Below are 14,235 nucleotides of genomic sequence, written 5' to 3' on the forward strand. Positions count from 1 at the left end.
TGCACCAGGCTTGGGATTCCTACCAAAGGTGGGCCCATTTCGCTTCCAGAGAAGGAGGTCACTTCGCACAGGGCATTGCCCCAGTTTGTTCACGGCAGATTGACTTCTTGAGACCTTTGACCCCTCCCCCCCAGGGCTACTGGTGATGACTCAGCACTGTTGACATTTCGTTCCGGTTATTTGATTGTTCCCATCCAGCCAGCCAACTCTGGTGCGACGCCGTGGGCCTTAAAATGAATACGTTGTGTTTTTTGTGTCATGTTTTTCCGGCTCGCTGGACTATGTGCCGTCTAACAATGGCCTCTCAGAGAAGCTACTCGACACTGGCTGATCGTCCAAGTATTCAAGGGACCTACCACGCTCCCTCCCGCCCACACCACTGGTTATTGCTCTTTTGTTTTCTCTTTTAGAGAGAGATTTTCACTATAGGGTGCATGTGCGCATGTACCCACAGGAAAGACAGAGAGACAGAGAGCAAGAAATCACCCCCCTGGGGGATGGCCATGCTGCAATCCCTTCTCCTCCATTCTCCTCTCAGGATCGTAGACATGTACACACATGTCCTTGGCATGAGTTTTAAGCTGCTGGTCTGGGACTCGAACCGTGGTCGACTACATGGGAGTCCAACGATGCAATTATTACACCATCAGCTGGTCTCTTGTTTATGCTTTATTATGACACCATCAGCTGGTCTCTTGTTTATGCTTTAAAATTTCTTTGTCCTTCAAAAACAAAAGCGAGAGAGAAAGACAGGAACCCCCCCAACAGGGTCCCCATGCAGCAACTGACCCCCAGCCCCAACCAGCCCTGGGTCACAGTCATACATGAGTCTAGTGTGTACAAGGGGGTCCCAAATGTGAACCTGGAACCTCCCTTGCGGGTCACGGTGCTGGGACCAGCAGTTGGCGTAATGGCTATGTTGCTGGACTCCCATGTAGTCGACCACGGTTCTAGTCCAGGGTCCGGTGGCTTAAACTCACACCAGGTGCGTGTGCGTGCGTGCCCAAGATCCCAAGAGAAGAATGGAGGAGAAGGGATTGCAGTGTGGCCATCCCCCCCTGGGGGTGATTTCTTGCTTTCTGTCTCCCTGAGTCTGTCTTTCTGGTGAGCACATATGTCCTATAACAAACAAAAAAAAAATTAAAAAAAAAAAAAAGCACCCAAAATCCCAACAAAACAGACAAACAAAACACCTCTCCAAAAATAAAAACACAAGTAAAAAGATAGCTAGATCCCACATGGCTGGATGCGTGGTTCACGTCCCAGACCCGGTGGCTTGAAAAACACACTGGGGGGGCTGGCAAGTGGCGTGGTGGTTAAGGGCGCCGGACTCCCACATGGCTGACCATGGTTTGAGTCCTGGACCTGGTGGCTTGCTTTCTCACTTTCTCCCTCTCTGGTCAAATTAAAATAAATAAATAAATAAAGTTAAATAAAACAAATCTTTAAAAAGAAAGAAAGAAAGAAAGAAAAACACACTGGGTGCATGAGCGTGTGTGCGTGTGTGCGTGTGTGCTCAAAATCCCAAGAGGAGACTGGAGGAGAAGGGATTGTGGTATGGCCATCCCTTGGATGGAGGGTAAATTCTCACTTTCCCCCCATCCCTCTCCAGTAAGCCCTACGGCAAAACTAAAAAAAAAAAAAAAGAAAACAGTGTGGGGAGGGACAACAGGGACCACCATCCCTGTAACGGGAGCCGGCTGGTTAGAGAAGGTGAGGCGATGTTGCTCTGACTGGAGCTGAAGTCATGAAGGTGCCACCGCGGCTCTGGCAGCCACTCTGGCCAGTACCAACGCACAGGGCCAGGCTGGGATGGATCTCCGACTCGCTCCAGCCTTCCTCCTGCGGACCCCAGGAGACGGAGCCATGTGTACAGTCCCCTGCTGTCCCTGGCTTCACGACCTGAGCCAAGTGGAAAGGTCAATGTTTGAGCAAAGCCACCTGGCTTCCTGAGGGCGACCCGGGAGGTTTGTGCATGGGATTTGCTCAGCCTGTGGGTCTGAGGACCCTGGGGTCAGGAACGGGGTTAATACTGCAGGCTGGGCTCATGCTGCTGTGGGAAGTCCCGTTGGTCAGATTGATTCCACGCTGTGAGGTAAGCTGAACTGATCTGGTCTAGCTGCCGTGGGTCAGGGGAATCAGAATGACTTACGGCATGGCACGCTCTTGGGAAGATGCCCAAAAGCCAAGAGACTGGGGACATGGGAGTCCATGCTCCTCCTGTCTTTCTTTTTCTTTCTTTCTTTTTTTTTGGGGGGGGGAGAGGTTTTTGCTATAGGGCGCATGCACTCACCAGAAAGACAGAGAGAGACAGAGAGACAGAAAGCGAGAAATCACCCCCCAGGGAGGATGGCCATGCTACAATCCCTTCTCCTCCATTCTCCTCTCGGGATCTTGGGCACGCACGCACACGCGCCCGGTGTGAGTTTTAAGCCGCCCGGTCCGGGATGCAAACTGTGGTCGACTACATGGGAGTCCAGCGACATAGCCGTTACGCTAACAGCTGGTCCCTTTTGTAAGCTGGTTTTGAAACAATTCAGTATTACACCAGCTGGGATGATTTACTGATCTCTCCATTCCTTTGGGGTGACTCTGCCAACAGGAGACAAGTTCCATGCTCTTCCAATGTGTGTTACTGTATATGTCCATGCAGCAACACAGAAAGTGGCCCCACTAGCTAACACAGCGTTACCATGTTTGTCATGAAAATCAGGTGTCCGTTTCTGCCGGCTCGGCCTTGCCATTGCTGGCTGAATGCTTCGAACGTGGAGACGACTCAGTGCGTTTTTGGCCAGGGGAAACATCGTGACGCTGAAGATGGAATTGCAGCAACAGCAGCTCCGGGTTTGTAGCAACTTCGAGGTAGGTACCCTTCCAAGAAAGGAGCCCTCCATCCTGCTGGTTCAACTAAGTAATGGATTTTAATCACATCTAGCAATACGAAATGACTTCACGAGACCCCTGAACTAGTGTCTAACTGAATGACTGAGGACCGTCACCTAGCCAGAGTGAAATGCAAAGACCATCCCACGTGTCCTCAGCCGTGCCGCGGGCTCAGTGACTCTGGACCAGACTTCACTCTCTTCCCACGAGTGTACAGACACCCATACTGACCTCAGAGGTGACAGCAGAACTGGGGCATCCTATCTGGCTAACTTTATTTTATTAAAAAAGAAATCTGTTGGAGAGAGACAGAGAGAGAGACAGAGACAGAGAGAGAAAGCACCACCCACGTGGACGGGTCACGCCGCAATTCCTTCTCCTTCACCCCTGCTTGCCTTTTGTGAATCTGACCGTGCCTGTACACACATGCACCCGGCGTGTTTCTTGAGATTCCAGGTCTAGGACTCAACTATGGGCCTTGTGGGATCAAGCTGCCCTAACCACCAGGCCACAAAGCCAGCCCATCTGCCTAACTTTAAATCCACCTGCACAAGCATTTTTATGATTTTTTGTTTAAAGAATATCATTATTATTTTAAAATTTTATTTATTGGGGCCAGCAAGTGGTGTGGTGGTTAAGGCACTGGATTCCCACACAGCCAACCCTGCCTTGAGTCATGGTCCTGGTGGCTTGCTTTCTCACTATCACTCTCCCTCTCTCTCTCTGGTCAAACTGAAGAAGAATAAATAAAATTAAATAAATAATTTTTTAAACATTTATTATTATTATATTTTGAATTTATTCATTGCCATTATTTTATTTTTTTGAAGTTTGACCAGAGAGAAGGAAAGTGAGAAAGCAAGCTTCCAGGTCTGGAACTCGAAACGCGGTCGGCTATATGGGAGTCCAGCTGCCATAACCACCATGCCACCTGCTAGCCCCTATTATTTTATTTTCTATAGGGCACAGGTGCTCACCAGAGAGACACAGAGAGGAAGACAGAGAGAGAAAGTGGGAAAGCAAGCCACCAGGTCTGGGACTTGAACCATGGGCAGCTATGCGGGAGTTCAGCGCCTTCACCACTGCCACCTGCTGGCATTTTTTAAAAACTGAGAAACAAGTCACATAACATATAATGAACCTTTTTAATACAATCCAGAGGCATGTAGGACATGGTTGTGCAACCCTCTCCTCCATCTGCCGCCAAACCTGTCCAGTCCCCCAAGAAGCAAACCTTGTACCCACGACGTGGTCACTCGCCACTCTGCCCGGACACTTGAAAACCAATCCGGACAGCAACGTTATCAAGGAGGACTTGGGACGTGGAGCCTGCCTCACTTCCGATCCACTGAGGGCAGAGGCCCGGCCCCTCGGCAGCAGGAGCCCACACCAGCTACTCTTTCAGCACCGGGGGGCTGTAGTTGGGTTTGATGGCCTCGGCCAGCTCCCGCGCGTACATCTCGTACCTGCCGGTCATCTGAAAGCAAACACGCATGCGTCAGAGGTTCCCATTCATGAACACCTCTCACTCACTCACCGCCTCCTGCCGCTAGAGGGCAGTCGCGGGACACAGATTCTCTGAACGGCTGGCGGACGGGGAGATTTCAGGGACAGTCACAGAAACACCACCTCCGTGTGACCCCTAGACACGGATTCCAATGCCGGGGGACGAAGTTCACAGATGTCAAGATGACTCATGCAGCCAGCCCTGCCTGCTGCGACTTCCGTGACCTGTCCATCCAGAAGGGGTGGGCTGTCCCAAGGTGGGAGGGAAGAGGGGTGTCCTGCAGAACCCCAGAGGGGCAGCCTTGAGCCGGAGAGTGGACCGATCTGCTCCAGCCAGTAGTGGAGAAGGCCAGGATTTGAACCTGGCTCTGCTGGTCTTGAGGTCTGTCTGTTCCTGTGACATCTTTTTTTTTTTTTTTTGGAGAGGTTTTCGCTACAGGGCGCGTGCGCTCACCAGACAGACAGAGAAACACAGAGAGACAGAAAGCGAGAAATCACCCCCCAGAGGGGATGGTCACGCCGCAATCCCTTCTCCTCCATTCTCCTCCTGGGATCTTGGTCACGCACACACACGCACCTGGTGTGAGTTTTAAGCCACCGGGTCCGGGACATGAACCGCGGTCGACTAGGTGGGAGTCCAGCGACATAGCCATTACGCTAACTGCTGGTTCCCTCCTGTGACATCTTATCGTGGACACAGACAGGCTGGGAGGTGAAGGGAGAGCCCTCCAGGGAGCTCGCACCCCAGCACACCTGCCCTCCCTCTTCCCCAAGTCAGGATCTTTTATAAAGCCTTGAGGAGCTCACACCCATCCACAGTTTTGGGAGGCTTCTTCTTCTAAAAATCAGGGAACGAGAAAACAGTGTCTTCATCACTGCTGGTGGGACTTAGAGAGCTGGCCAGGGTTCTTGGCTCTGACTTCTAACCTGCCTGGGCTCCTGCCTGATTCTGAGTTGCCCAGGAATTGGGGAGACTTTCACATGGGCAACGCCTCATCTGTCTGACAGGGGTCTAGATCAAGGGGACGTGCCCGAGGACCCAGGCTCGGGTAAACGGGGGGTGTAGCAGGGGGAGGAGGTGGAGCGAGGCCTAGAGCCCACGTCTGGCTGTGTCAGTCGTTCTGGGCGAAGTCACTGAGTCGTCACGACGTGAAGTTTGTTTGCTTGTAAGACCCGCTTCCACAGGGGTGCCGAGTCGATGGAAATACTACCGGACGCTAACGCAGCAAACTCTGCAACTGTGAGCCTTTCCAGGGGGTCCCAACATGGCTGCCACTGTCCCACCCCAGGAAGGCAGTGATGTCACAGGTGTTAGGGCTCCGAGGCAGCATGGGACCTTCGGGGTAAGCTTCTCAGTTTAAGCTGGGAGCGGAAGGGGCTTGCCTAAGGTGAGTGAGTATGGCGGCAGTGCGGCCGGGCCTACATCCCATTTCTCTGCATGGCCCGTTTCCCACCATGGTCAAGGCCCGGACTGCGGGCCTGGCCGTGGGCAGAACCAGACATGCTCGTTCATCTAGTGACGAGTGCAAATGCCTGGAAAGGGAAAAACGATCAGAGAAGCCAATCTGCTCTGTTTTCTAGACAAATGAGATTGAGATGAATTTGTTTGAAGATGCCCAGAATCTAAATCCAATGAGAGGAGAATTTATTGAAGCTTGCTGCTTGGGCATTGTTGGACTGGATGGTCTCTCTCCAGAGCCAGCAAGAAGTTAGAGGTCTGGCCCTCGGCTCACCATGGAGCCCTCGGGTGGGGACCTGGCCCCTCAGGTGGCCTCAGGGCTCCCAGGCCTGACAGCAGGGACCAGGACAACGGTAGGACCTGGGACCTACCTTGAAGTTCCAGATATCGTTCACCTGCCGGCAGAGGTTGAGGTCGAGCTCAGCCACCAGGAGCCCGTCCCGGTTCCGGGACAGCCCGGGAGTGCGGCTGCTGTCAGGACCCGCCACGTAGCTGGAGCCGTAAAAGTAGCCAAAGTCCTGGTGAGCTTTGAAGGCGCAAAGAAAGCATCTGTGAGCTTATGCAGAGGCACTGGGGGGGCTCTGCAGAGGGACACTCAGGGCAGGGCAACCATGCCACCCGTCCCAGGGGCTGTCAGACGCTGAGCAAGGGCCTATCACCGTCCTCAGGCCAAAAGGCCCAGCAAGCTGCTGAAAAGTCCCCTTTGCATGGCCTCCCACTGGCCCTGGGGAAATTTCTAAATGTCACCCTGGTAGAGGTGTTGGCTCATAGCTCCTAACATGCGCTGTCCACAGCCCAAGGAAGTCACACGGCTGGGGCTTCCTGTGTGACCTGCTAAGTGGAGGCTGTGCCTTGCTCTGCCAGCTGTGTCCCCTCACCGGTCAGGGAGGGCTACAAGCAACCCTACAGGTGTGGGAGGAGCAGGAGGGACAGGGCTGGGTCCGGCAGGGGCCTGGACGCAGCAGGCGCCCAGTGCACACCGACCCTCCAGCCCCTTCCATTTCTCCACCTACAGGAAACCCCAAGATTCTGCAAGTCTGGGGCCTCAAGCAGGGGCATGTGGGGCCCTTCAGGGTATGTTTTTTTTCTGGCAAACCAACTTGCTTGAGCACCTTCTAACTTCCCAGCGGACACCCTGAGCTAGTTTGGACACCTCGTTGGAGAAGGGGCAGTCCCTCCTCCCCACATTCCAGGCTAGAGGTAGGGACCTGGGGGTGGGGATTCCTGGCAGAGAAGTGGTACCACCTGCCCTTAGGTCAAAACAAGATGTGGACCCTGGGAGCCGGCAGGTGCTATAGTGGCACTGGGACTCCCATACGCTTGCCTGCGGTTCGAGTCCTAGACCTGGCAGCTTGAAACTCCCACTGCATGTGTGTGTGTGTGTGTGTGTGTGCCCGGCCATCCCCTCTGGTGGGGGGTGATTTCTTACTTCCTCTCTCTTGCCCTATAGCAAAAATCTCCCTCTAAAAAATAACTCAAGATGTGGACTCTAGCTACCCAAGGCAATTTAGGCTCATGCCATGGGGCATTCATACAGCTCGTGGGGATGGGGTAGGGGGAGATGAGGACAGAGGGAAGGAGCGGGGAGGTCTACACACTGGACGAGAGCCCCTCTCCCTATCAGGGAGCGCACGAAGGGATCCCACATCTTCTCAGTCCACTTCATCCCAGTCCCAGGGGAGAAATGGCGTCTGAGCCAGTGTCGGTTGCGGGGATGAGACGGCCATGAGCCCAGCTGCGCCTGTCGCACCCCAACCACAAGTAGGTGCCCACGCTGAAGGCAGGAGGGAAGGACAGTCTGCCAAGGACGCCCGTGGGACACACCTTTCTTTCCATCTCCGGAGGTAAACTCATTCGGAAAGTGCTCCTGTGAAACAAGACCGAGGTCAGAGGAACCTGCAGGTGGCGCCACCACCACACCCATTCCAGGACGTCGGCCAGGCCAGGACAGGCGGGCAGAGGCGGAGCTGGCGAGGGAACAGTTAAAGCCAGAGGGAATGGTCTGTCCTCACTGGGCGACTGGCAAGTACTTACTAAATGTCCCAGTTGCACCCACACCCAGCCCTGGGCGGCTGGCTGGTGGGGAATTTGACAAGCAAGGTAAAGATGGGGGGTCTTTGCCTTTGGGGAGTTTATAATCTGGGCGGGACCAGCAGATGGCATAATGGTTATGTCGCTGGATTTCCATGGAGTTGACCGTGATTCGAATCCCAGACCTGGCAACTTATACTCACACCGGATGCATGTACACGGGTGCCGGAAATCCCTAGAGGAGACTGCAGGAGAAGGGACTGTGTAGCCATCTCCCTCAGAGGGGAGGGGTGCTTTCTCACTTTCTGTCTCTCTGTCTCTGCACGTGTCCTATAGCAAAAATCTCTCTCTCTTAAAAAAAAAAAAAGGAACAAAAAAGAAACACACCGGGCACAGATAGTCCTCAGGGCTGTGAAAGACCCGTGAGGTGGGACCAGCAGTTAGCGTAATGGTTATGTCGCTGGACTCCCATGTAGTCGACCGCGGTTCGCGTCCCGGACCCGGTGGCTTAAAACTCACGCTGGGCGCGTGTGCGTGCGTGCCCAAGATCCCGAGAGGAGAATGGAGGAGAAGGGATTGCGGTGTGGCCATCCCTCCTGGGAGGTGATTTCTCATTTTCTGTCTCTCTGTCTTTCTCTGCCTGCCTGGCGCGCGCACGTGCCGTATAGCAAAAACCTCTCCAAAAAAAAAAAAAAGACCGATGAGGTTAGCCTGCCTGAAGTAATTCCATCCCAGCTGGGGTCTGGGACGGCAGAATGGGTTTGGCAGAGGGGAGTGATGCCCGCACGGTTGATGTTTTCCCCAAGGCCTAACTGGGAACTTGTAGCTCACACTGTGATGGGGTGACCCAGGGTAATTAACACTGCAGGTTTCTTTATGGTACCAAGGAATCAGATCAACGCTGCATGGAGACCTCGGTTATCGCAGGCTGGCCAGATGCTCTGGTTAATAAGAATGAGGAAGAGGATTACTAAGTAATAGAGTCATTGTGTTTGGTAGTCTAAATCGCTCGGCGTGTGGGGTCCATGGGGAAAAAGGAGAAATTGGATCTTTGGAGGTGATAGGGTGAACACTTCCAAATCAAAGACCCTGTTGAAATGATTTAAGCTAAAAACAAAAACCAGAAAAAAAAAAAAAATAGGAGGACTTCGTAGTATTTTTAAGAGACGGGGGACAGGCAGGTGGTGTGGTAGTTAAGGCATTGGACTCCCACATGGCCAGTGGCCGTTCGAGTCCTAGACCTGGCGACTTGTCACTCTCCCTCTCTCTCTTTGTCTCTCTCATCAAATTAAAGAAGAAGAACTAAAATTAAATAATTTTTAAGAAAAAACAGGGGACCAGCAGTTAGCATAATGGCTATGCCATTGGACTCCCACATAGTCAACCACGGTTCGAGTCCCGGACCCGGTGGCTTAAACTCACACTGGGTGCGTGTGCGTGCGTGCCCAAGATCCCGAGAGGAGAATGGAGGAGAAGGGATTGCGGCGTGGCCATCCCCCCTGGGGGGGGGGTGATTTCTCACTTTCAGTCTCTCTGTCTTTCTCTGTCTGTCTGGCGAGTGCATGCGCCCTATAGCAAAAACCTCTCCAAAAAAAGAAAAAAAAAAAAAAAGAAAGACTAAGAGACCGAGTCAGTTGTTCCCTTTCTGGGACCCATGGCACGCATGCAGATGGAATGGAGAGAAGTGGTGAGACTTGTCCCCACCAGGGCCACCAGACCTTGAGACCTTACCTCGCCCACGCGGTTGATGGCGCAAGTGAAGCAGTGATTGGCAATGGCGGCATTTCTGGCCTCCACCGGCCACAGGGACTCGCTGCAGGAAACGCCTGGAGCCAGGTTAGCCCCGCCGTGAGGTTAGCCCCGCCGTGGTGGCTCAGGCGTGCTGCTCTGCACTGCCCAAAGCCACATGGCTGACCACGGGTTCGGATCCCATGGCAACCTGAAGCAGCCACACGTGTCCAAGTCCCACTAGCTTGAGACCTGGGAGATGGGGCTTATGGAGTGACAAGACCCGATTGGGGGTACTTGTTTCTCTCTCATGAAATAAAGTAAACTTAAAAAAAAAAAATAGAAGAACAAGGTTACCAGCTCCCCGCCCCCACCCAGAGTCAGTGGGTACCCAGCCCTGAGCTGTACCCTGGCTGCTGGCTTTCCTGGACCCGTGGTGGAGACAGCTAGGTCACCCCAAATCTGCAAGCCAGCACCTTGCTTAAGCCCAAGCAGCCTTTGGGGAGGGCCTTCTCCTGGCAGAAGCCATGGGACTGTGGTCTGCTGGTAGAGCCAGACAACCCTGGATCAAATCCTCTCCAGTTGAGGAAATGAAAACTTCCTTAAAGGGAAACTGTGGACACGAAGCCCACGCAGGTGAAGCTGCCCGTGGTAGGAGTCCCGCACCTGTCCCTACCACCTGCTGCCCTCCTCCTGGACCCCACCTTTTTTTTTTTTTTTTTTTTTTTGAGAGGTTTTTGCTATAGGGTGCGTGTGCTCGCCAGAAAGACAGAGAGAGACAGAGACAGAGAGACAGAAAACGAGAAATCACCCCCCAGGGGGCTGGCCACGCCGCAATCCCTTCTCCTCCATTCTCCTCTCAGGATCTTGGGCACGTACACACACATGCCTGGGGGGTAATTAATTGCTTTCTGTCTCTCTGTTTCTCTCTGTCTGTCTGGTGAGTGCACGTGCCCTATAGCAAAAACCTCTCAAAAAAAAAAAAAGAAAGAAAATAAAAGAAAAGAAAAGATGTACCATGGAACTCAGCGCACCTTTTTGTCACTAATTATCTTCTTTTTGGAGAGAGATATTTTTGCTGTAGGGCACATGTGCTCGCCAGAGAGACAGAGAAAGTGAGAAATCACCTCCTAAGGGGGATGGCCACACCGATTCAATCTCTTCTCCTCCATTCTCCTCTTGGGATGTTGGGCATGCACACACACGTGCCTGGTGTGAGTTTGAAGCCGCCGGGTCCAGGACTAGAACCACAGTCAACTATGTGGGAGTCTAGCGGTGTGACCACTATACCATTTGCTGGTCCCAATCCAGCATGAGTTTCATGCTGCCAGGTCTGGGACTCAAACTGCGGTCGACCATGTGGGAGTCCAGCACCTTAACCACTACACCACCACTATCTCTTATCCAAGGCGTAACATCATTAAGATTCTGGATCATGGAGCCAGCAGGTGGCAAGGTGGTTAAGGGTGCTGGATTCCCACATGCCCGACCACGGTTCGAGTCCTGGACCTGGCGGCTTTCTTTCTTTCTCTCTCTTTCTCTCTCTCTTTCTCTCTGGTCAAAATAAAATAAAATAAATAAAGATAAAAATAAAATAATTCTTTTTTTTTTTTTAAGAAAAGTAAGTACTACTTTATTAAAAAAAAAGAAAAAGATTCTGGATCAACAGGAGCAATGCCCACTTAGAAACATTGAGTGCCTGGGAGCAAAATGCCCTGGAATCTTCCTTGCTGTCAGCATGCACCTGGTTTAACCAGGGAGTAGGTGGAGGGGGTGGGTGCTTGTCACAAGCCTAATTCTCAGGAGGATTCATGAGTCTGGGGAAAAAAAAAAATCACAAGCTTGATTGAGGGGACTCATTTTGCTGCCTTTTTTCTCCCAGCTGCTAAGCCGAGCTGACAAAACTTTTAAGAAAGGATTTTTACAGAAATACACTCATAAATGACATTTTCAGGGATTAAATAGACACTTACAGGGCGATTGCCATAAAACATCTTTCTTGCAGTTCCCCGGGGAGGTGTTCTGCGTAGGACTCAAACCCACAGCTGGCAATAAAATGTATGCTCTCAGAACAACCAAGGGAGAGGAAGCCGGAGGTTCGTGAGAGCCCAGCGCGTGCGGGAAACTCAGAGTCTGATGGGTAACGGGGGCATTTGCCATAGTCCCAGTGCGACCGACGTACACAGACTTCTAAAAATAGGCACGGACGCAAGGCAGCCCGCAGCGAGGGGAGAAGACGGCTTTCTGATTCGTGTCCACGCATGGCAGAAATCTTCAGCCGCTGGGACTGTGGCGGGACACATCGGGGACTGCCAGGACAACTCAATGATGGGGTCGTCGGAAGAGTCATGACGTATTTCTCTGTTTTTCTATGCAACGATGCATCATGACTTTTCCGATGACTCAATATAATCCAAAAGCTCTTAAAGGGCGTGCTCTGTGGCCCAGAGGTTGAGGGAGCTGGATCCCATGTGGCCAAATGCATCGTTCAAATCTCAAACCTGGTGGCTTGAAAAACACACCAGGCACGTGTGCGCATGCGTGCCCCCAGTCCCGAAAAGATGAGCAAAATGGAGAGATTGCAGCATGACCACATTCCATTGGGGGGGTCTTTCTTTCTCTCCCTCTAACAAGTGAACATACCCTCTGATAACATTTTTAAAATAAATTATTTATTTTATTATTATTATTATTATTATTAGATTTGATCAGAGAGAGACATAGAGAGAGAGAGAGGGAAAGTGAGCTGCCAGGTCTAGGACTCGAACCTCAGTTGGCCACGTGGGAATCCAGCGCCTTAACCATGCACCACCTGCTAGCCCCCCTCTGATAAATTTTTTTAAAAGAAGAAGAGCATTTAGACTCTAGGGTGTCCTTAGAACTATGGAACTCAAAAATGAGCCAAGGATACATTGCTGATCTGCCGTGTATGTGTGCGTGTGTGTCTCCGATAAAGGGAGAGGAAGATGCCACAGGAGGGGAAGGATGGTTCTGCACACTGCGACCTAATGACTGTGCACAGCTGGTGGGGATTTACCCAGCACTGTGCTTACAACCAACCAAGGAAAAGTATTTTATGAAAGAACTACACGTGGGTTTCAAAAAACAGTTTCTTTTTTTTAGGTTTCTGCCATAGGGCATGTGTGTTTGTGGTGGGGAGGAGGTGGAATGAGAAATCACCTCTTGGCAGGGATGGCCACACTGTAATTCCTCTCCTTCATTCTCCTTTTTGGGATTTTGGGCATCCGAACACGTGCCTGGCGTGATTTTCAAGCAGCTGGGTCTGGGACTTGAACCACAGAATCAGCTATGTGGAATCTAACACCTTAACCACCTTACTACTTACTGGCTCTCAAAATACTTTTGCACTGGGAACCAGCAGTTAGCGTAATGGCTATGTCGCTGGACTCCCACGTAGTCGACCGCGGTTCGTGTCCCGGACCCAGTGGCTTAAAACTCACGCCGGGCGCGTGTGCGTGCGTGCCCAAGATCCCGAGAGGAGAATGGAGGAGAAGGGATTGCGGCGTGACCATCCCCCCTGGGGGGTGATTTCTCGCTTTCTGTCTCTCTGTCTCTCTCTGTCTCTCTCTGTCTGTCGGGCGAGCGCACGCGCCCTACAGTGAAAACTCTCTCCAAAAAAAAAAAAAAAAACTTTTGCACCAAAATAAACACATACTTTAAAGATGCTGTCCATGCTTTTTTTTTGAAGTCCTGTGTATCAATTCCACAAATAGCCATGTATCATTTTAAGAAAATCACCCAGAATCCCATCATCCTAATAAACCACTTGTTGCTAGTTTTTTTTTTTCTTCTTCTTTTCCCTTTCTTTTATTATGATTTTTTTTTTAGATGCTTTTGCCTTAGGGCATGCACACTCACTGGAAGAGATGAGAGACAGTGAGAGGTAAAGTGAGAAATCACCCTGCGGGGAGGAGGGCCATGCTGCAATCCCTTCTCTTCCATTCTCCTCCTGGGATCTTGGGTACAAACGCACACGTGCCCACTGTGATTTTCAAGCTACCGGGTCCAGGACTTGAACTGCGATCGGCTACGTGTGAGTCCAGTGACGTAACCACTATGGAACCTACTGGTCCTGTTTTTTTTTTTTTTTTTTAATTGCCAGGGCATCTATGTGCTTACCAGAGACAGAGAAAGAGGGGGAGAGAGGGAGAAGGAGAAAGCACCCCCAACTGGGGCACGGACCTGCTGTAACCTCTTCTCTTCCATCTCTCCAAGCTGTTGGGATTTGAGGCACGCACATGCCCGCTACGTGTTTCAAGCCACTGGGGCTGGGATTTGAACTGTGCTCGGCCATGTCGGATCCAGCTCCCTTAACCACCAGGCTATGAAGCCAGTCCAACCTGTTGTCATCTTTCTACATTCCATGCTTGTCCATAGGCAAAAAAGGAGAAAACATTTAAACACTCCAACCTTGATACGTGTTTTTGTTTCTCCTAGGTTTTTGTCCTGCTGCCAAATAACCTTCATAATGACTCCTCTTAGTCCCTATGCAATAATCCGTGGAAGATATGGCCTGAAATTTATTCAGCCCAGACATTGCTCCTGCTGTCAGTTTTTCTTTATTTATTTTTCTTTCTTTTCTTTCTTTCTTTTTTTTTTTTCTTTTT

The 14,235-nt window shown here is 51.5% G+C and overlaps 1 protein-coding gene and 1 pseudogene across 3 annotated transcripts in view; both read right to left on the reverse strand.

The window, feature by feature from the left end:
• Positions 1 to 2,465: 2,465 nt before the first annotated feature.
• On the reverse strand, positions 2,466 to 3,120 carry LOC106735797 (cytochrome c oxidase subunit 7B, mitochondrial pseudogene; annotated as a pseudogene).
• An 889-nt stretch (positions 3,121 to 4,009) lies between these two features.
• The window catches only part of UPB1 (beta-ureidopropionase 1), a 47,626-nt gene continuing 37,400 nt past the window's right edge, over positions 4,010 to 14,235 (reverse strand). For all 3 annotated transcript variants that reach the window (XM_006157174.2, XM_014591095.1, XM_014591094.1), the window contains 4 exons: positions 9,611 to 9,692; positions 7,673 to 7,715; positions 6,220 to 6,374; positions 4,010 to 4,360 (listed from right to left, as the gene is read on the reverse strand). In XM_006157174.2, the coding sequence (XP_006157236.2) occupies positions 4,277 to 4,360; positions 6,220 to 6,374; positions 7,673 to 7,715; positions 9,611 to 9,692 (364 nt within the window). In that variant the 3' untranslated portion in view covers positions 4,010 to 4,276. The remainder of the gene's footprint in view (positions 4,361 to 6,219; positions 6,375 to 7,672; positions 7,716 to 9,610; positions 9,693 to 14,235) is intronic.

The sequence above is a fragment of the Tupaia chinensis genome, unplaced genomic scaffold (genome assembly GCF_000334495.1).
Source record: "Tupaia chinensis unplaced genomic scaffold, TupChi_1.0 Scaffold000531_1, whole genome shotgun sequence".
Lineage (NCBI taxonomy): Eukaryota > Metazoa > Chordata > Mammalia > Scandentia > Tupaiidae > Tupaia > Tupaia belangeri.